A 22,254-nucleotide genomic window follows, 5' to 3' on the forward strand; every position below is an offset into this window, starting at 1 on the left:
TAAACAATTAGAAGTAGAAACCGAAAGAGGTGATGCCGGTTATCTTCAGATGGATTGCGCCCGTGAATCTTTCGCATTTGCAACATATAAACCAAAATCAGAAAGGAAAGTTAAAAAGTTTGTTCATTCGTTATATAATAATGTTCAAAAATATGATAACTCAGTATGTGGTAAATATATTGACCCTTCAGAAGTTTTCAAGAAAGCAAATGAAGAAGTTGATGTCACTTTTGATATGATTATTCCGGTAAATGATTTGTTAGCATTTCAGGCGTTCGATGATTATCCTAAATCATTTGGTGATATCATTCTTAAATATTATGTTTTCAGGGATACTTTAGTATTTTGTCAGGTTGACCCGTTAAGAGTTGCTGATTTTACAAAATTACGTTTATGAAAAGATAACTGATGAAAATTATGAAAAGATTATGAATCATGTTTATAAATATGATCGCAAATTCCAACAAATCGGACTTCCTGCCAAATTAATTACAAGCTTAGCCGCTACATCTGCTGACGCAACAGTTGATGACGTTATTATTTCATGCACAAAGATGGAAATTTTAGAGGATAAATGCATTACACCAGGATACGGTTTAATTGAAGAATCAGTTAAAGCAATACCACGTTTATTTAGTAAGGAAGATCCATTCATGATTCCAGCTCAACATATTGACGTTCGTTCACTAAATGGAGGTTGCATCACTCCTGAAGGTATTAGCTCAGATTTCTCATACGCTCTTCATAATGTTACAGATGTTGTGTTAACATTTCCGAAGAATGCAATGCAAAGAACAGTTTTAGAAAATCCAATGCTTCGAGGTCTTCAGGTCACTATAGATTCCAGAAACTTCCCCGATCAAGCGATGACCACAGTGGGTGATATATTCTTTACACGTATGCTTCAAGCTTCTGATTTAGATGGAGTGAATGAATGCACAGAAGAATATGAGGACTCATTAACTAGACCACTGAATGATGATAATGGCACGCCATTAGCTAGAACATGGAAAGACCAAACTTCATTCTTATGCACTATTCCAGTTCAACGTGATGGAGCGGGTATATTCTTTGATGGATTAGAAACTTTCAATTCACAAGTTACAGTACAAGTGAAAGCTTATCCAATCATTCAGGGTGAAAATGACACTTACTGTTCAAAGGTGACAAATCCTCCTCAGGTTTGGTTTACTAGGACTACGTATTGGACATGGACACCGGACGAAGGTTTGAAATATCATCCAACAGGTACACCACCACAGTATAGAAGTTCATATGATGAAATATTGATGAATAGAAATGTTTAAAATTATAAATTTATTTTTGATTAAATGGATTTAAATTCATCCACCCCTTATGAAGAATTAGCGGGAGTATATAATACATACGTAGATGATATGATTAATGAAGCATTGAGTGATAATAGAAATGCTCTATCTAAGGAAAAATTAATGAAAATTCCATATTCTGAATGTTACTTAAATTCAATCACTGCAGCAATTGGTAAACAAAATAAAGGTAAAACATTAACGATATTAAAACAAATTATCATTATTGCTAACACTTCCCCCATTCACATGTGTTAATTTATATCAACCGTTCAGGTTCACCTTCAGATGATACATTTGAATCTTTAAAGCATTTAATCAAAATTCCAATTATTTATTTATCACAAGAAGAAGCAGAAGATTATTTAAAAAACTTTTTAATGTATAAAGAATTATATAATACAATCAAGAAGCAAGGATTAGAGGATAAAATTATTGATAAACAACGGGATGAATTATTTGAAACACTTTCTATTTCAAATTTTGATAGAGAATTTTTGCATTCACTCATTTTTCTAGATGATGCAGTGAAATCAAAACTAATAACAAATGAGAAATCATATTTTAATCAGTTATTAACTCAATGTCGACACATTCAGTGTTCATTCTTCATGGCTGTTCAATACTTCAAAGCATTAAGCACAAACATTAAATCAAATCTATCAACACTTTTCATTTTCAGTGGGTTTAGTCGTCAACAGTTGAACGTTATGCTTTATCAAGTGAATTTACCAATGAGCATTAATGAACTTTACACACAATATCAGCAATTAGGTGAACATGGAAAAATAATAGTTGATTTAAATAAAGGAAGTGTTAAATTTGATTAACTTTTTTATAATTAATTTTTATTTTTTATTTATAATTAAACATGACAGAAATGGCAAATCTTCTACAGGTTCCATTAAAACAAGGAACAACAAAAAGGGTGCATATAATAGAACTATGAAAGTTCCTGATGGAATGAAAGAATTAGTTCATATTGTTGCTGGTCTTCAAAAGATGTTAAACAAATGAGAAACGTTTTAACATTACCAGAAGCTCAAGCATATGCCAAACGTCAAGGTCAAAATTGGGAAGCACACGAAGCAGACATTACGGGTCCAATGGAAAACCTGATGGTATAAAATGAAGTTTTCGTTACTGATGGTCAAGGTAATATTAAAGTCATAAATGGTTATAAATTAACTATATCTGATTATCCTAAACGTAAAGCATATAATGAACGTTATCCTATGCAATTTGATGAAAATGGAAAAGCTGTTAAACATCATTGGAGAAGGTGAAAATGGTCCAATTAATTCATACCGTCATAATCCATATTCTTATTTCAATGAAGAATTAAATGCTATTGAAGAGGGACCGGATGGATTACCACGATATTCTAACCAGTTGATGGTCAATATGCAAATATTAGACCTGAAATTTCAGCTAAGAAATTCTTTAAAGTTGCTTTATTCGATCCAGTTTTCGCAAATGTTAAAGATGAACTTAAACAGCAATTCCAACCAATTATAGTAGCAAGAATTGCATCAGGTGCTTTATCTCAAGCATTCAAAGATTTAATTAAGAAACCATTATATCAGCACAGCAACGTGGTTTAACTTATGATTTAGTTAAGGAATCAGAGATAAAAGAAAATTTGAGAAATCAGATGATTATAAGAATGCAATTAATGAATATATTCGGTTATTAATTTCGATGAAACAGCTAAAAATCAACTTCATGAACAAATTACAGGGAATAATAGATTCAAAAAGTTCCAGCAAAATAAAAGTTTAAATATATTTTTTTTATTCGAATATAAAGAAGACGTTTCACTAGTTCAAAAGAACACTAACGCAAAAGCAGAGATTACGGTTGGTTATAACGTAAATGATGATAAATCACGAATTATTCAAAATGTTAAAGTTAATGTTAGCCCTGAATTAACAAGTCAGCAACTCAACCAAATTTATAACTCGTGACTTACCGAAAAAGGAGGAGGAGCAAAATAAAGAAGATGGAGACCCAATCATTTTATCTGAACCTGGTAAAGAACCTGTTGAAATTCCCACTTATCCAACATACCTCCACCTCTTTCATCAAACATCGAGAACCCATATAAAATAGACATTAATTCTGAATTAATGAAAATTTACCGTGATATAATAATTAATAATTATGATTCAATAATAAATTTAATTGACCAATCCGGTTTAATTATTTTACCTTATGAATCATTAATTCACATTATCGCCATTCTTTGTGATGTTCAAGATTCAGACGTTAAGATTCAATTTTTCATAGATGATGAGGTTTCATGCTGCGGAACAGTTGCAAAAATAAATCCTATAAAGGATATTAGCACAATTAAGATATCAAAGAATGGAACAACAACTGAACTTCATTTAACATATAATGATATTTATAATAAAATAGTTGATGAATATAAAATATCACTTGAAAAATTCTTTGTTAAGGCCATTTAATATTCAAGCATTAACATTATCGAATAATAATCCTTTGAATCATAATCAATAATAATTGACCTTTCACCAGTTTCTATCGTTTGTTTTATTTCTTTTTGTTCCCCACTATCCGGATCGGTCATTGTAATTGTTTTTGTTATAGTATCAGCTTTATCTTTAACTTCAATCTTTTTTCCATCGGGATATTTAAACCAAAATTCCAAAAATTCGATATTGTCAATCTGTTCATATTTTAATCTATCAATTACATTTTTAATACCATCTGAAAATCTTATGAAATGGTCATTATATGGGTTTGATTGAACTAAATTTGAATGAAGTGAAATATAACCTGTTGATGAATATGACATTGACTCATATTTTCTGAAAACACTAAAATTTATAACATGAATGAATTTCTTATTCGTTGAATTTATGAATTCTTGAGGTAATCTTATTCTAGTTTTATTTATCACTGGAAAATAACGCTTTACCATATTTTTAATCGTAATAAAAATGTCAATTATCAATATTATTTCAAATAATAACTGTGAATTAAATTTAACAGTTAGCGGAATTTATAATGTTACTCTCGTTTCTGTGAGTGGTAAATTTAATCCCATTCTTTTAGACCCTTCAGATTATATATCATTTATTAAAGATGACCTTGAAAAAACGTATGATATGTATATAAATAATGTGATAGCGAAATGGGATATTAACATGATTTTAAGTTATTTAAATGAATCATTTATCGTATGGTATGAAGAAAATTTTAAATCAAAACCTGATAAACTTTTTGAACTTGATGAAATAAATAACCTTATTAAATTCCCGCTGAAAATTAAATTTTGTACTCCTCATCTTCGTTCATTGTTGGGGATATTAAATTTTGAAAAGATGTTGGGGATGTTTTGTATTCTGACACTAGTTCCAATTTCATTTTAATCAAATGTGATAAAGTTAATACCCCAATGAGATTTTCACATCAAACATTAGACCCTAACTCTTACCCATCAATACAAAACATTTTATCCATCAACTTAAACACATTTTCTTTATCATATCCGTTTCAATTATCCGGGAATTCATTTATTCTTCATTCAAAAGATTTATCAAATATTAAATTTAGAATAACTGACCTATTTGATTGTGATTTAGAATTTATGAATGAAATATTATGGCAATTTCAAATAGAGAAAATAGCTGATGAGATAACGGATTAAATATTTATTTTTAAATCATAATAAATGATTAAACAACAGCAACCACAACAACTTAAGGCGCAAAACACCCAGGTCCTTCAGACCATTACATACGCCATATATGCATATAATTCAAAGACGGCAGAACAAACGCAAAGGTTGAAATATGGAGATTTGGAGATAGTATTGAAAAATGAATATTTCGAATTCGTTTGCAAAGGTGGTGCAGTGATATCAAATATAAAAGAAATTTTATTTATGAATTCTAAAATTAAAGGTATAACGGATGATATAACATCAATTCCACCAGAAGAACAGAGATATTACGCATTAAATGCATTTCCTAAAGTTTTGAAGATTGGAAGATTTAATTTAAATGAGGAATTCATAGAAGGTTTCCTAAATGACATAATGAAGAAGGCAGATAAGGAATATGTGGATAGTGAGTTAAATAAGAAGGCAAATTTGGTTTATGTTGATGAAAAAGATAATGAAATTAAAGAAAAGGTTGAATGGTATCATGAATGGACATTTGAGACTTTTAAAGTTAAAGCTGATACAGAATGGGTTTCAGGATGTTTAGATCTTAAAGCAGATAAAACTTATGTTGATGAAAATTATGCAAAGAAGTCGGAAGTAAATGATGTGATTACAAGCATGAAAAATGAAATACTTCAAACATTATATCCTGTTGGTTCTATTTATACGTCAATGAACTCAACAAATCCAGAAACAGTTTTAGGTTTTGGTATGTGGAAGCAGATTGTAGAGAAATTCTTATACTGTGCTAGATATTCAAAGCAAACAGGAGGTTCGAAGAAAATTAAAGAAGCAAACCTTCCACCACACACTCATACAGGAACTACAAACACAACAGGTAATCATTCACATTCAATAACAAAAAGAGGTTATACAAATCTTGCAGCAGGTTCGGATAGACAGGGAATGGATAGATATGATATTTCAACTGACCCAGTAGATTCAAGCGCAGGTATTTTCTGTGGAACCGCAGGAAATCATTCACACACTTTCACAACAAATCCAACAGGCTTGGATAAAGATTACATGCCACCATTTGTGACTGTATTCGCATGGTACCGCGTTCATTGAATGTGCTTGAGCCCAGACCTTTGGGTCAAGGCTTACCGAATGAACTAAATATATTTTATGTCTGTAATTAATTAGGTAATGAAGTAATGGATGAACTGCAGAAATAAATGTTTACGTTAATGTTTACGTTAATGGTTTCAGGTTATTCAATAATTAATTATTTTTGAAGAACTGAAGGTGCTACCATGTTACCATGTGCTACCAGGTTAATGAACTTCTCTGAAAAAATGAGACAACATGACATTTTGACAACAGTCCTGGAAATTTGATGCAGCCCAAAAATAAAGTTAGTTTTAAAATCGGTATCATTTTTTATTTTGTATGTAAGAACAGAAATGTCAGTCGAAGCAAAATCATTTACGAACAAATCTAATGGCGAAACATTCACAAAAGGCACTTATAACGGTATTGAAGTATTACGTAGAGACAAGGATGGTTACATTAATGCAACAAATATGTGTCAGCAGTTTAGGAAAGACTTTAGAAAGTTGTTGGAAAATAAGTCCTGGGAAGAGTATTATAAGGCATTTTGTGAAGAATATAGCAACCGCCGGAATTCGGACTGTTGCTTTTTATACAAAATTCATGCAGGAATTCCTGATGAAATCAAACAGGTTAGAGGAACGTATGTAGACCCAAGACTTATAAACTATATAGCAATGTGGGCTTCTCCAAAATATTGCATAGCAGTTGGAAAAATTATGGACTCCATAGACAAGAAAGTTCATGAGAAATTAGATGAAGAAGAACTCGAAGATACAGTAGAGAATGCTAAACATTTGTTTGAAGAAGAAGTTAGAAAAATGTGCGAAAAACAATTAGAACATGAACGTGAGATATATTATGGTTATAGAGATTCTCCATACGAACTAGACCAATGGGAACAAGAAGATTTAAAGAGAGAATTTAGAGAATATGAACTCGCTAAGATAGCATTAGAAACTGCAGAAAAGAAGTTAAAAGTTTGGGGTCGTTTTGTAAAAAAATATTGTGAGTAAATGAACCATTTATTTTTGTCATAAACGACCAAAAATATATTTTATCGTTTATGGTTTTTAGGTTATTCAATAATTAATTATTTTTGAAGAACTGAGGGTGTCACTACGTCACCATGTCACCAGGTTAATTAACTTCTCTGAAAAAATGAGACAACATGACATTTTGACAACAGTCCTGGAAATAAATTTTATCGTTAATGTTTACGTTAATGGTTTTTAGGTTATTCAATAATTAATTATTTTTGAAGAACTGAAGGTGCTACCATGTTACCATGTGCTACCAGGTTAATGAACTTCTCTGAAAAAATGAGACAACATGACATTTTGACAACAGTCCTGGAAATTTGATGCAGCCCAAAAATAAAGTTAGTTTTAAAATCGGTTTCATTTTTTTATTCCTATATAAATGACAGCAACAAACAACAGCAACTATATCGTTTCTGATGAAAAAGTTATTGATTCATTAGCTGAGGAATTAGTTGTGGCAGAAACTAAAACCCTCAACGAAAGAATTGGTGAAAACAAGATTGATTTACATAACTACCTCAAACACGATGGAGGAAGAAGAAGGAAAACTGGTATGGCTTTATTAGTAAATAAAATATCAAATTTAACGATTATAGATGTTGATATCAATAAATCGTACAATGATGAACTTAAAGAAACAGTTAGAAAAGATATTTTATCAAAACTTTCGGATAAAGATGTTATCGTTAAAACCGCTTCAGGAGGTCTTCACATTTATTGCAACACTAATTTCTTCTATGCAGTTTCGAACAGAATGATTAAATGTTATTCCTGCAATGATTATGATATCGATATCATGACTTCTATGGATGATTCAAAGCGTTCTTTAGTAGTTATGGCTGATTCAAGAGTTCGCAAGAATGCAACAGAACCAATCAATACATACTCATTCATTCGTGGAAGTTACGATTCAACATTAACTAGAACAGTGAATGATATATTAAATGATTTGAATATTAAGGTAAGAGTTGAACAGAAGAACGAAGAAATAAAGAGTATAATAAATGAAAACAAAGATGTAAACATTGACGATAAACTTGCCCAGAGCATAGTTGATGGCATTAGTGATTTTGAAGTACATAATGACGGTGGAAACATGAATTTGGAAAAAGAAGTTACATTATTCACACTGTTTCAAGCAATTAATTCGTTACCTAATCAATTAATTAATGAAGCATACGATAACTTTTATAACTTCTGCAATTTAACTGAAAATGCAAAAAGTAATTTTGAAAAAGCACGTAGTAGATATGCACATTTAATGACTTCTCCATTTGTTTTGGTGAAGATTCTAAAACTTTATCAAAAGGAATATTATGATGAATATGTTTTACCTTTATTACGTAAGCCAAAAATAACATTTGATATCAAACTTGATGACTCGTTTTTGATAACAGATATTAGACGCAAGGCTGAAAATCATCAGTATAAAAACAGTTCTGAAGTAATTGAGGATTTATCACGTGTAATCCGTTTTGTAGATTGTGGAAACAAATACTTCATTCAGAAAGATTATAATATCCACGACAAAATGAATCAAATATCATTCGTTCTTCAATCAAACATGAAAGAGTCACTTAAAATGATTAAATTATTTAAAGAAGAAGGTAAAACCATAACAGCGTGGGACGTACTACTAAATCAATTGTCTTCATTAACCGTTAAGGGTGTTTGCTTTAAATCTGATTCTCCAGATGTTTTCTCAACGTTTCAAGGTTATAAATACAACATTCTCGAAAAGCTTGATTACTCAAAAATTGAGATGTTTATGAATTTCATTAAAGAAGCCATTTGTGATAATAACGATGAAGTGTATAAATACCTTCTCAGCTGGATTGCATCAATGATTCAACATCCTGGAATCAAAAATGAAACAGCAATTATTTTGAAAGGACTTCAGGGAACAGGTAAAAACAGATTTACAGATATTATTTCTGAACTTCTCGCCGGTTATTCATGTAAAAACATTACTGAAATAAGTGAGCTAACGGGTAATTTCAACTCAGTAGTTGAGAATAAAATGTTTCTTGTACTTAATGAACTCAAGAATGTAGGTGAAGATAGACTCGCAAACTTCAACGCTTTGAAATCAATTATTACGGATAATGAGATTAGAATTAATGAAAAGAATCAACCCAGAAGAACTGCTCAGAATGTTGCCAATTTCATTTTGGTAACTAATAACGTCTACCCTGTCAAAATTGAAGTTGGAGACAGAAGATACGTAGTTTTAAGAGTTAATGGTAAATTCAAGGGTCAATTTGATTACTTCAAGAATTTAATGGATTCATGCACTAATGAATTTTATGATAATTTACTGACGTATTTTATGCAATATGACCTTTCATCATTTAATGTACGAATCATACCGATGACTGAAGCCAAACAAGATTTAATAGAATTATCAACAAATCCTTTAGATGAATGGATAAATACACATTATGATGAATTGTGTGCAGGTATGACATGTAAAAATGCTCTATTCTGCAAACCATCAGACATGAAAGACAAAAACTTTCAAATGAGCATTAAGGATAAATGTGATAGGAAACATAGAAGAATAGACGATAAACAAACATGGTGTTATGTTTTGAAAGAAGAAATGAAAGGATTATATAAACAGGTTGAACCAAACGATAATGAGGATTCATTTACTGACGATGAAATACCTGTAAATGATGCTTTATAAAGTATGATTTGAATTTATTTTTGCATTAATCCTCCAGGACTGTTGTCAAAATGTCATGTTGTCTCATTTTTTCAGAGAAGTTCATTAACCTGGTAGCACATGGTAACATGGTAGCACCTTCAGTTCTTCAAAAATAATTAATTATTGAATAACCTGAAACCATGAGACTTTGTCTCTAGACTCTTTGAGTCACTTAACGATAAAATAACCGATAACAAAATTTTATTTTTATATAAATGGATACCCCACAAGCTCAAAATTTACCACGAATCATAACAAGGAGGAAATGATAAAAATGATGCAAGAACTAATTAAAAACAACAAACCACGAAAACCGAGAAGATGCGGTTATGCAGTAATGATGGAAAGAAGAACCTAGAAGGGTTCGGGAAGAGGAATAAAAATTAAATTTGGATTGAGTTTAAAAATTCATCTTTATTAAATTCATCTCTTCCAATCAATTTATTTATTCTATTAAATTCTTTTATTTTTGCTTCACTCAGTTTAAGGATTGAACGGTAAGTTTCTAATTTTTCGATTATTTCTTTCTCTCTTCATCGTTTTCAGTTCCATTAGTTTTATGGGCATCAACCCCACCGCATTGCGGCTTCTTTTTGTAATAGCATATTTTTGATTTAATTCTGTTTAGTTTCTTTTTATATTCATTGTCTGGACTCTTGGCTGCTTTGTTGTCACTCATTTCTTACGAAATAAAAAAATTAAATATTATTTAAATATAATGGAGTAATAAAATAAATCGGAATTTCTATTAATTTATTGTCAACTTCAACTAATGCATTGCCGTTAATATATCTAACAAATTCAGCTATTGTGTCAAATCTTCGTCTTCTTTTTGTCATTGATTTATCAGTTTTTCCATAATCGAGATGAATCAAAACTTTATCCCCTTGTTTAAAATTCATGAGCCCCGAATTAATTTGTTCACGTTTAACATCATTTAACCTTTCCATTTGCTTTCTAATATATTCCCATTCTTTTGAAATATCATTTTTCATTTCCACTGGTTTCATGTTTATAGTTCTATGCCATGTATTATTATAATAATATACTAACTGCTGTATGATGGAGTCATGATTTCCATCCCAGTATATCTGACCGTTAACCCCTAACGCATCTCTAAGAGTTCTCATTACCGCATCAACTATTTTATTATGAAACGTATATGGAGAGGATGAAAAGAAAAAATTAATTTGTGGGAAATAATGAGTCATAGTTGCCTGAAATCCTTTATCGCCATCACCCCTGATATTATCTACTCTTTCATGATCTAGTAAGTATTGAATAGCTCTTCTTGTTTCCTGTTCTGTTTTCCCTTTCACCGGAATGCAATATAAATATCTAGTGTTAATGTTAATGGCAAATAAATAAGTAACGTTTCCTTTTGAATATTCCAGATGATCGATTTCGTATGAATATGGATATGGTGCAAATGAAGGGCGACTAAATTTTTCCTTTAACGGTTGAATTTTTGGGTCAGTTGGTTTATTTAATATCTTGAAACCTTTTTAAAATCTTTTTGTTTCTTTAATGTTTGAAATGGATATAATAAAGTGAATGATGAAGGATTAACTGAAGGAGGAGGCGGTACTGTCGTTGGAGGTTTTGGTGTTGCAAGTGGTTTAATTTTATCTGCTTTGATTTTGGAATTCATTCCCCCTTCATTAATTCTGGATGTATTCTATTCATTTGTTTTAAATATGCTGTATATAAAGGTTTGATATACTTTCCCGCTTCGAGTTTATGTTGAAGGATGAATTCCAAAAGTTGATCTTCATTTAAAAGTCGGGCTGAATATGGTTTAACTAATGAATCATAAATTAAAGCTTGTGCTTCATTTATGGTCTGAAGGACCTGGGTGTTTTGTTCCTTTAGCTGTTGAACATTTGCTACTTTAGACCTCGGCTTTGGTTTTTGTGGCTCAGGATTATATAAATTATATAATTCATCAATATCTTCTTCTGTTAATACTTTATTTTTGAAATCTTTCAACTGTTTAAGTTGTGATTTAGTTTTTCCCTTTGTATATTCATTATTTTTAATTTTGTCTTTAATTTCAGAAATTATTTATTATGATATTTCAAAATTTCATTTTTATAATATGGATAATAATATTCCATATCATCACCCGTTATATTGTTATTATGTTTTGGAGATATGATTTTAATTCATAATAATTAAGAAAATTTTGATTAAGTACTAAATCATCAATTAAAATTTTTAAATCTACGTTATCCATTTATATAAAAATAAAATCAATGTTTTAAGGGTGCCCACCTCTTTGAATCATAGTATCAAAACCATTATTTACATATTGAATCCCATCATTAACGGTTCCTTCTTCTAAAACGGTATCAAATGGTGGCGGTTGTTGTTGCTGTTGATGTTGTGATGGGATTTAAAAAAATTCGTTGTGGTTGATTATTTGGAATCTGAAAGTTAAAACCATTTGGTATAAATCGATTTGGTTCCTTTTGTCTCTTCTGTGGCATTTTATTAAAAATAAAATTTTAAATTGTATTAAATAAATGGCATACAACATCCATTTTCACAACATACAGCCTTAGTGTGTGCTCCTGTTAATGCAGTCTTACCGATTGTTAAGCGAGTCATTGACCCGTTTTTAAGTTGTAAATTAATATTCTGACCATCAAATATCACTTTATCATTTATTATATCCAAATAATTTTTGGTGTTAATTGTTTATTTTGTCGTAAACTAACACCTTTCATTTTTTGTGCAATCTTTTTAAAATCACTTCCATCAATTGAACCGTTGAATGATGTATAACACTTAGGACATAAAGCAACCATGTTATCACCTTGTTTCTCAATTGCTAAACCCAATAACTTCTTCTCATGTGCTTTTTCTTCAGCTTTATTCTTTAATTTAGGTTTAAATTTCTCATCAAAACAGAAGAAATCAAATGGTGCGAATTTGAAAATGTTTTTATCATAAAATTGTTTATCGGTAACAATTGCTTGAAATGCTTGAGTGTTAGGAAGATTTGGGTCGCCAGCGATTGCCCAATAAGATGAATCAGTATCACCTTCAATGAAATGAAAACGATTAACATTCATGCATTTATACATAAAATCATAAATGAAAACCAAATACCAGTATTTAGCATTATCTAAAGTGAAGAATGCCTCTTGTAAACATGTATCACATCTATAAAATCTATCTTTAAGCATCACTTGATATGTATCCTCACCTATTTCTCTTATGTTTTTAAACTTATTTGACATACATGCAACGCGTGCCTTCTGTGCATTCATTATTTTAGTCTTTGCGTAATTTTGTGTATTCATTGCATCGTAACCATATGATCCATTAAGTGAAATCTTGCAAAATAAACTTTTTCCTTTATTTCCTTCTAATTCAGCCTTTTGTCTTTCGTTCATAAATTTGTTCGCAAATTCATTAAAACAAGTGTTTTTAGTAAATGTTAAAATTGATTGAATATCATCATGATAAAATGAAATCTGTCTATTAGATACCAAAGATAATAAGAAGAAAATGGTTGATATTGGTTGTGTGTTGATGCTAACTGAGTTAATTTCTCTGTTTCTGGTCAACTGGTAGATTGTTTGATTTCATGTAATTATACATAAAACTGCCAATTGTTTTTTCATCTGTGATAATATCTAAGTTTCTTATTATCGGTAAAAAGTTTATGTAATCATTAATGTATTTTTCATCAATGTGACCCTTTACTTCAGCCACGAATAAAGTATTTTTCTTCTTAATTATTCCCAGTGCTTTTGCTTTCTTTGTTGCTGTATCACAAATGATAACACCATTCAATCTTCCCGGCATATACATTTTATGGTCAGTATATTGAATGAAATCATGAGGATTAGATGAAAATGATGAAGGATATAATGAATTAAAATCAACACCAACGAAATGAGTCATATGTTGGTGTGTCCTCATTTGATACAGTTTTAGTTTCTGGATTATATGAAAGTTTATTAATGTGCGTGATTCCTTTAAGATTTACTCTATGTTGAACATTTGATAAACCACCAGTAATTCCATTACGGAGAATGTGATAAGCTTCAACTGAATCTAAAGTCATTGGTAAATTATTTTTTAATGCATAATTTCTTAAATTGATTCTTAAACGTTGAACATCTTCATCTTTATTTGATTTTACGACATTGCAATAACAACACATTAACTGACAATTTTCTTTGGTATGTGGTTTTTCATTATCGATTCTATCCAATGTTGGTTTATTTGCATATGTAAACGCTTTACCACACATTTTGCATTTAGATGAAAGGATTAAATCGTGATAGTATTGAAAATCATCCATTGAAACATTATTTTTAGTATCCCTTTCTGCTTTTTCATCTTGTTTCTTATATGATTCAATTTTATATTTCCAATACTTTTTCGTTAATTCAAAACTTGATTCTATCTCTTCCTCAGGATATTTTTCATTAGGATTAAAGTCTTTATATGCTAAAGCGTAACGAATCATTGAAGCATTCGATGATAAAGAAAGATTATGAAGCATATCAATTTTATAAACAAATGTTTCTTCAATAATTTTATCGATTGGGTCAATCATAATTTCAACATCTTTATTGCAATAATGAATAAAATATTCTAATCTATTCTTAAAATTTTTAGCATCATTGAGATATATTTGATAATCACTATCTGATATAGTTTCTTGAGTTAATGCTGAATAAAATGAATCTTTCGTGAATGGTTCCACTTTATATAATTCTTCTTCGTAATTCTCCCATGTGATAAATTGATAAGGGAAAAAGGATTTAACACGTGATTTATTGTTTCCGAAATCTTGAGTGAATTGGTCTAATGTCCCACCCGCTATATAATTTCTGATGTCAATAAATCTCAATTCATATGGAACGTTTGTTTTCTTTACAATGATTTGCTTAAATTGTGAAGATGAACCCAGCATTGATTTTATTTTCCATTTTGCAGTGTTTAAATCACGAAGAATTAAATTTAAATCAAACTTTCCCGAATTAAAACCTATGATATTCACTTTATTGAATTCCTCATCTAGAAGTTCTTTAAATGCTTCCTTCTGTTTTTCATTTAATGTATGAGACTTCATTAATTCTTCATATTGTTCAATATTTGATTCAACAACTAATGAACAGGTTGAAAATAAAAACTCAATCCAATCAGAAATAAAAGAATCACTCGAAGTTAAGCAAAAATTCCTCGTATATGTTTTATCATTTAATTTAACCGTTGATGATACCATGAATGGTTTTAAGTAAGCGTTCAAAGTTGCACACTCAGAAAGTTGTAATTCTTCTTTAGTCTCTAATGTTTCAAAGTCAAAAGTAATATAATATCTTGTCGGTTGATAATATTCCTGCAAATTATGAGCTAATAACCACTGATATATCTTCTGTTTCGTAATATGTGGTGCATATGGTTGCTGGGTCTTTTGCAATTGAACGTCTTGAATTAATCTTCCATTATTTTCTTTACATTTCTCACAATGCTTTAAAAATCTTCTTTGGTTTTTCCTTTCTGGATCATCACGGATAGAATAAACTTCTTCTTTACAATATGGACAAACTTTATAGCCGGTGAGTGCTTCAACGTCTGTTATTCTGTCAGCGTGAAGTTTTCCACATGGACTCTGTGTTAATAAAATATTTACTGTTTCAAATTCTGGATCTATCATTATTGATTCCACTAATGGAAAGTCTACCTTATTTATGTCCACGTCTTCTGGTTGAGGATCACAATAATAGAAATCAATATTAACATTTAACATTCTCGCTAATCTCTCACTTTCTGATGAAATGTCAAACCCTTCATATGCATCTATTGCTTCATTTAAATAGCTTCTACGAGTTTTAGGATTAACACCATCAGGAATGTTATAGAAGCGTTTAAATAACCTTCTACCTTCTGCTCTAATTTGATTATCATTCATTTTAGCTGTTCCGTTTTTGTTCATTTATGTAAGAATAAAAATTAAAAAATAAATAAAAATAAAGTTTATTTTTTAAAGCCCATAAAATGAATTAAGAACACATAAATTTTTATCATCTGCGACGTGACGAATACATTTTAATTTACTCAAGAATGCGTACCCTGATACATTAAATCTAATTCCTGTCTTATTTAATTTCACAACTTTGAAAAGGAATGTATGAATAGCTATAAAATGATGAGAAGATGTTTTATGGGTTGCTTCCATTTTTTCTGAAATAAATGAATAAATATAATGCTTATACGTTTTCATATCTTTTATATTCTTAATAACGAATGGTATAGACCTTTCCACTTCATCTTCCTTCGGTGCTGTTCTTTCATATGAAACATTATTGGTATCTTCAATAATGAAACCACAATCACACAAAATTTTATATGTTCCAATGGTTTCTTTTGATATTTTATCTAATAAATCAAAAACTTTATCAACACCTGTGCATTTATTTAAATAATAATTTGTGTAAATATCATGATCTTCTTTCTTAATCGTATTAGTTGCATATGTCACGTTTTTAAGAGCTTTTTTGAATTTTTCGGAATCTAAAGGTGGTGAAAGTAGGATACAAGGGTATTCTTCATTATCAATAAATTGTAACTTATGTTTACAAATAAATTTAGTACCTTCTTCTGAAAGTGTTTCGTCTATTTCACCATCTAATAAATTTTGTGTTGATTCTGAGACATAATTTTTATATCTTTCTTCATGAGATTTCTGAACTTCTGATTCTGAAGCTGGGATATTCATTAAACCCTCTACTTCATTTTCATTATATTTTTCAACTTCTCTTAATTCCTTAATTTTTTCATCTATTTCATCTCTTATTTTTTTCAGTCTTTCAATTTCATCGTATTCATCATCTTTAATCCGTTCTTCATAATATTCAGGGAAAACATCAGGTTCTTTAGGTTTTTCTTCTTCAGATGTGGGATATAAGAAATTTATAACATCATCTTTATTCATTTTTCCATCATAATCTAAATCATTTAATAACTCGGCAAATTTTTGACAATTTCTTAAATAATATTTACTAACTTCATAACACATCTCATCTAATATATCCTTTATTTCCTCGTTTGTGAATCCTAATTTTTTAACGTTGTTAGTTTTGACGCTCATTTCATACGAATTAAAAATAAACTTTAAAAATGTAAGACATAATTTTTAATGCGTTTATTTCATTCATGAAAATAATTATTTCTAATTTCTTTTACTCTCTCGTATATACTAGATTTAAAGAATTCGGAACTTTTACCATAATCTCCTAAATGTTTTCTTATCCCTAACGTGTGCCAGTTATTATATGAAACTGAATAAACTTTATCTTTATCTTTACACCTTTCATCACTTCCAATATATTTATATCTCAGTTTTGATTTAGCATTTTCATATTCATTAGCGTTTAATAATTCACAGTCTTCCTTTTTAAATTGATGTTTAAGATATTCAGGATTTAATACTCTACGTTTATATGCTCCTAACTTAGTTCTAAAGGTTTTTCTACAAAATTTAGGAATTCCATCCTCTTTAATGTCATCAATGATTTCCATTTCATTATTTTCAATTTCTTCTTCTCGTTTATGAGGTCTTTGATTATGACTCCATTGATTCCATGAAATTAAATATTCTTTATCATTATATTTATACCTCATTAGCTTATTTTGGCTTTCATATTCATTTAATAATTCACAATCTTCATTTTTAAATTGAAGTTTAACCCATTCAGGATTTAAACAATGTTTAATTAATCGCGGAATATCTGACATCATCTATATATAGCTTCTTTTATAAAAGATAAAAAATAAATTATTTTAAAATTAATGTTAATTTTTTAAAATGTGTTTATAAATAAATATATTTTAATGCATCGTCTATATATATAGATGTAACAAAAAAAGTCACACAACCCTTCCTATCCTACTACTTTTTTATATCAGTCAAATTCTGCCATTCTATCATCTACAATATGCCATTCCTCTCAATTTTGAGGCATTTACGAGTTCTTTTAAGCCATCTATTTTTCAACCCAACCTTATACAATCTTCGAGTGGGGAAAAAGTAAAAAAGACAATTAAGACTCTAGAATAATTCCAATCTAGATATAAAAGAAATGGTTATATTTGAATGAAGTTGGAAAAAAAATACCAAATCAAAATTCTGACTTCGATTATTCACAATTTTCAGAATGAATACATCTTATTTTGATTATTGTTTCATGCAAATAATTTAATAATTTCATGTATATTATAATAATATACAACCGTGAATATATTTTACAGTTTTTATTGTCGTTTTTCATTTTGTAAAATCATGAGTTGATTCTTTTAATACACGCTTAAATTGACTCTTACTCTGATATACAAATATCATTTTCATTTGTTTAAAAATATTTTGTAGTTCAATTTTATAATTTTTTTATATTTGAATAACATGATGTTCTATTAAACATGTATACTGACTTATTCAACATATTTCAAACAATTTTAAAAGAAATTCAATGTTAAAAAACGCGAACTTTATTTACTACATGCAAAATCATTTATTAGAACAAGTTATGTGTTTCCATTATAAATTCAAAAGGATAGAAAATCATTACTATTTTCATCAAATGGTTCATGTATACAAATGTCCTGAATTGGACTAAAATCGAATTCCTGAAATGGTAAAGAATCTAATGTTGAATATTATAAATGCCAAGAATTTGATTTAATCTGCGTTTCTTCCTTCTAGTGAGACATGGAAATCCTACATCGTTGCATTCATATTTCTTTTCTGTTTCTTTCCCTTCATCAATGATGAAACTCTTGATCTTAATTTGGGCGTTTTTCATTAAAGAAAATGACATGGCTCAATTCACTTTTTATGTGAAATTTTTTGAATAAAAATACCAAGCCGTTCTAAACTTCAAAATCAAATATTATAATAAATGTTATTCATTGCAATGTAATATTTTTTTCGATAATAACTGAGAAACATTTCAGAAGTTTACACTTATGTGATGTCAGAAAGTCGGGTTTTTTCTGAAGCACTTCATTATAAATAAAATGCAACCGAACATAAGAGCAGGCAATTCTTCATAAATTTACGATACTAATTATTTCTGCCCTGGCTTTGTTATAATGTCTAGAAATGGCAATCAGTCATCAACAAGAAATAACAGTTCGTGGACACAAAGATTATATGAATTATCAAATAACCATCCTTTTGGCTGCATGGGAGTTTCCATCTAAATGAAGTCATTGAAGTAGAGTGTAAATTTTTCTTCTTTAATGTATCTAATCAAATTTGATCCATAGTAGTTAAACTCCAAATTATATTTCAAATTATATGAGAATCATGAATTAATTAACAAACTTGTTATAAAAAGTATTAAAAAGTGCTTTATTTTCAATAATAATCAAAAAATAAAATAAAAAATAGATGGAAATTAATTATTTTGGAGTTGTTGTTCATGATAATCTAAGTAACCGCCAACATCATTGCAGAATGCACGATAGTTCATTTCATCGAGTTCTGTGCATCTATACTTCTTGCAAAGGATATCCAATTCATTAGAATCAGATGTCAAACCTAATCTTCCAATGCATTGTCTGAACTGTGCGCGAGTGATGTAGTTTTTGGGTGGTGCCTTATCATAATCCTCGAACTGCTGTCTGATCTCCATTCTCCTTGTCGTTACGAAGTTCCTCATTCTCTCGATGATTGCAGCAGCTCTATATTCATCAGCCGGAGGAATAACAGATGTTGAAACAGATGGATCTGGGATGAAAGAAACTGTTTCATTTGGCCTCATCGTTGGATTTCTGTGTAAATCTTTAGTGTAAAAGATTTGATCAACGATATCCAAGAAATCTCTGTAATTAAACAAGTCACTGTGGCCTTCAACAGCGAACATTTTACCAATGAATTGTATCTCATCTTCTACAATTGGTAAATTAGTTTCGCCAACAACAGTATACCACTTTTGTTGTGTCACGTTTCCATGTCTTAAATGGTCGAAGTTTTCGAAGAATTCCATCAATCTTATTCTTCTCTTATAGATATATGATTGTATACGTGGTAATATCTTATTCCATGTCAATTGCTCTGCAGTTATTGGTGGCTTTGTAGCAACAATTGTGTTGATATCACCAGCATAAGTTGTCATTTTGTTGACAACTAATTCTGTGTATTCTGGGAAATTGATTCCACCAAGAGCTTCGACATCTTTGACGAAAGTTGGGTAGTTAACGAAATGAGTGACTGGATCGAGATAGTACTCGGCCAACAGATTGATTTCGTTCATAGAAAGATGAACACCGATCAATTGCATGACTTGTGCAAATGAAATTGTTGAAACTTGTTTATGTTTGTGTCTGTCTTTGTCTTGGAATTGTTCGCTCAAAGAGATTCTTCTTTGTACAGCGTATTTGTTGACTTTCTCAAGAATGTTTTGGACTTGTGCTGTCATTGACATTCCTGTGTTTCCGGACAGTTCTTGCTTCCTTGTTTCAGCCATTACTGTTGATGGTAAAACAGGGTTTTTACGTGGTGTCTGTTCCAATCTTTTCGGAGCAATGAAAGCAAGAATATCGTCAGCGAATTTGCTCCAAAGAACTTTGTCTGGGTTGCGTTCGCTTCTGTATGCGTCTGTGATGAATTTGAACTCATCATCAGTTACTCTGTAGCCAGCAACATTCATTGATGACCTCAGTTGATTGTCTGTGACTTCTCCTGTGTTCAAAGGATCGAAATCTTTGATGAAGTCGTGTAAATCAACGGAATGGATGTAGCACCATCTCTGGATATCTCCGAGAAGCTCTGTAATTGATTTGTTCTCCTTCGTCTTTGGTAACAAACCTTTCTTTGACTCGTAAATTAATTGGTCGGCCACATCTGGAGTAACGAACTTGTCTCCGCTTGGTGTGTGACCGTATGTGTTCTCAATGGACTCAATAGTAGCGTTTACTGACTTAAATGTTCTTCTGGATTGAGCATGGTCCGGATCAATATCTTCAACAAATCTGAAGTAGTCAACGCCATCAGCCTTTCCACTATAAATTGCAAGAAGTACTCTGACATCATCTGTAGAGACAGGAATGGTCATAAGTGAAAGTACTCTGTGGAATTGCAATTCTGTGACATAACCTCTGTTTGTACGGTCGAAATCTTGGAAAGGTGGTAAGACGTTGATTCTATTCTTGGCAATGAATTCTTTGACCTTAGAAATGACAGCTTGTGCTTGTCTGTCATATGGTGCTGGAGGTTGTGGAATTGAATCACGAATAGCCTTGGCAGTACGATCAACATCAAGACAGAACTCTTTGTAGCGTACGTAATCTGCTAAATCGATTCTGATCTTATAACGTTCGGCCAAGTCGTTAAGTTCTTCTGGAGAGAATTGGAAGCCGAAAAGAGTAAGTACATTCATAAACATATCGGGTGTAACACGGCCACTATGTAAAGGATCATGAGAATCGAAGAAATCCCGAATACGTACTCTGTTCTTATGAACGTACTCTGCAAAACGATCAATAACTGTTTCTGGATCTGATGGAAGTGGATGAAGCTTAATGCTTTGCTTGTGGTGTGGTAAATTAAATTCTGGAATTATATCTTTTTGTTCTGGAAGGTTTTGGAAGTCAATAACATCGAGATGCAATCTCTTGTAGTTGACATCGCCAAGCTTTGGGTCTAAATAACGATCCAAAAGGATTTGGATTTGCTTTTGTGTTAATTTTTCAAAAGGAAGGTTACGAAGGAATTGTGACTTAGTAACACGACCACAGTTGCTCTTATCAAAGTCCATAAAGGCTTCTCTAATATGAATTCCTTTAGTTGTGACTTGATGAACTAAGATCTCAAATAAATCAGTAACTTCTTGTGGCATGTTTGTTGATATTCTGTTTGTAATCTTTGTGACAATCTCTTTTGTGTTTGGAAGCTCACCTTTTGGTGTAACTTCTAAATCAGGATTTGTGAAAATCTTAGAAACGTCGTGGCAAAAATCTCTGTAATCTACATCGTCATCCTTTGCATACTCTTGGCAAAGGTAGTTCCATTCGTTTTCTGTAAGTGAGAATTTGGCGAATTCGAAACATCTACGAAATTGTTCGCGAGAAACGCGTCCAGTTCTGAGTTTATCGAAATCCTCGAACCATTCTATGAGATGAATATCGTTTAAATAAACATGTGTTCTAATACGGTCTAAAAGAATCTCTTCCTCACTCATAATTTGAATAACGAATTTTTTGAGCTCGTTTCAATTTTTAAAAGCTAAAATATTCATTTTGCTAGTATTTAGATCTTTTTGTATCCATCAATATAGGAAAAAAATAACAAAAATTTGAATATTGATGCAAGATAATGAATATTGTATTTTAAAAACACTATAATTTTAGATTGTATAAACTAATTTTATCATCTTTACAATTACTTATAATATTTTCAAT

At 30.4% G+C, this 22,254-nt stretch overlaps 5 protein-coding genes and 1 pseudogene across 6 annotated transcripts, besides 2 other annotated features; 4 read left to right on the forward strand and 2 right to left on the reverse strand.

The window, feature by feature from the left end:
• The first annotated feature begins 731 nt into the window (after positions 1-731).
• Positions 732-11,264: a mobile genetic element.
• TVAGG3_0592250 (keratin-associated protein family) lies at positions 5,029-6,093 on the forward strand (the record flags this gene model as incomplete). The annotated part of the gene is made up of 1 exon (XM_051239533.1): positions 5,029-6,093. The coding sequence occupies one exon, from the start codon at positions 5,029-5,031 to the stop codon at positions 6,091-6,093; it is 1,065 nt and encodes a 354-aa protein (XP_051097357.1).
• TVAGG3_0592260 (uncharacterized protein) lies at positions 6,429-7,091 on the forward strand (the record flags this gene model as incomplete). The annotated part of the gene is made up of 1 exon (XM_051239534.1): positions 6,429-7,091. One exon carries the CDS (start codon positions 6,429-6,431, stop codon positions 7,089-7,091), a length of 663 nt encoding a protein of 220 aa, XP_051097358.1.
• TVAGG3_0592270 (uncharacterized protein) lies at positions 7,873-9,080 on the forward strand (the record flags this gene model as incomplete). The annotated part of the gene is made up of 1 exon (XM_051239535.1): positions 7,873-9,080. A coding segment is annotated over one exon (1,208 nt), but the record flags the coding sequence as incomplete, so codon positions are not given.
• TVAGG3_0592280 (uncharacterized protein) lies at positions 9,490-9,807 on the forward strand (the record flags this gene model as incomplete). Its single annotated transcript, XM_051239536.1, has 1 exon — positions 9,490-9,807. The coding sequence occupies one exon, from the start codon at positions 9,490-9,492 to the stop codon at positions 9,805-9,807; it is 318 nt and encodes a 105-aa protein (XP_051097360.1).
• Positions 11,265-12,345: 1,081 nt separating the features above from the next.
• On the reverse strand, positions 12,346-15,787 carry TVAGG3_0592290 (annotated as a pseudogene). The gene has a single exon. A coding segment is annotated over exon 1 (3,442 nt).
• A 728-nt stretch (positions 15,788-16,515) lies between these two features.
• Positions 16,516-17,092: a mobile genetic element.
• Positions 17,093-19,177: 2,085 nt separating this feature from the next.
• TVAGG3_0592310 (EF-Hand calcium-binding domain-containing protein 6-related family) lies at positions 19,178-22,034 on the reverse strand (the record flags this gene model as incomplete). The annotated part of the gene is made up of 1 exon (XM_001330245.1): positions 19,251-22,034. The coding sequence occupies one exon, from the start codon at positions 22,032-22,034 to the stop codon at positions 19,251-19,253; it is 2,784 nt and encodes a 927-aa protein (XP_001330280.1).
• Between the last annotated feature and the right edge of the window lie 220 nt (positions 22,035-22,254).

This window comes from Trichomonas vaginalis, chromosome II (genome assembly GCF_026262505.1).
Source record: "Trichomonas vaginalis G3 chromosome II, whole genome shotgun sequence".
Taxonomy (NCBI): domain Eukaryota; phylum Parabasalia; order Trichomonadida; family Trichomonadidae; genus Trichomonas; species Trichomonas vaginalis.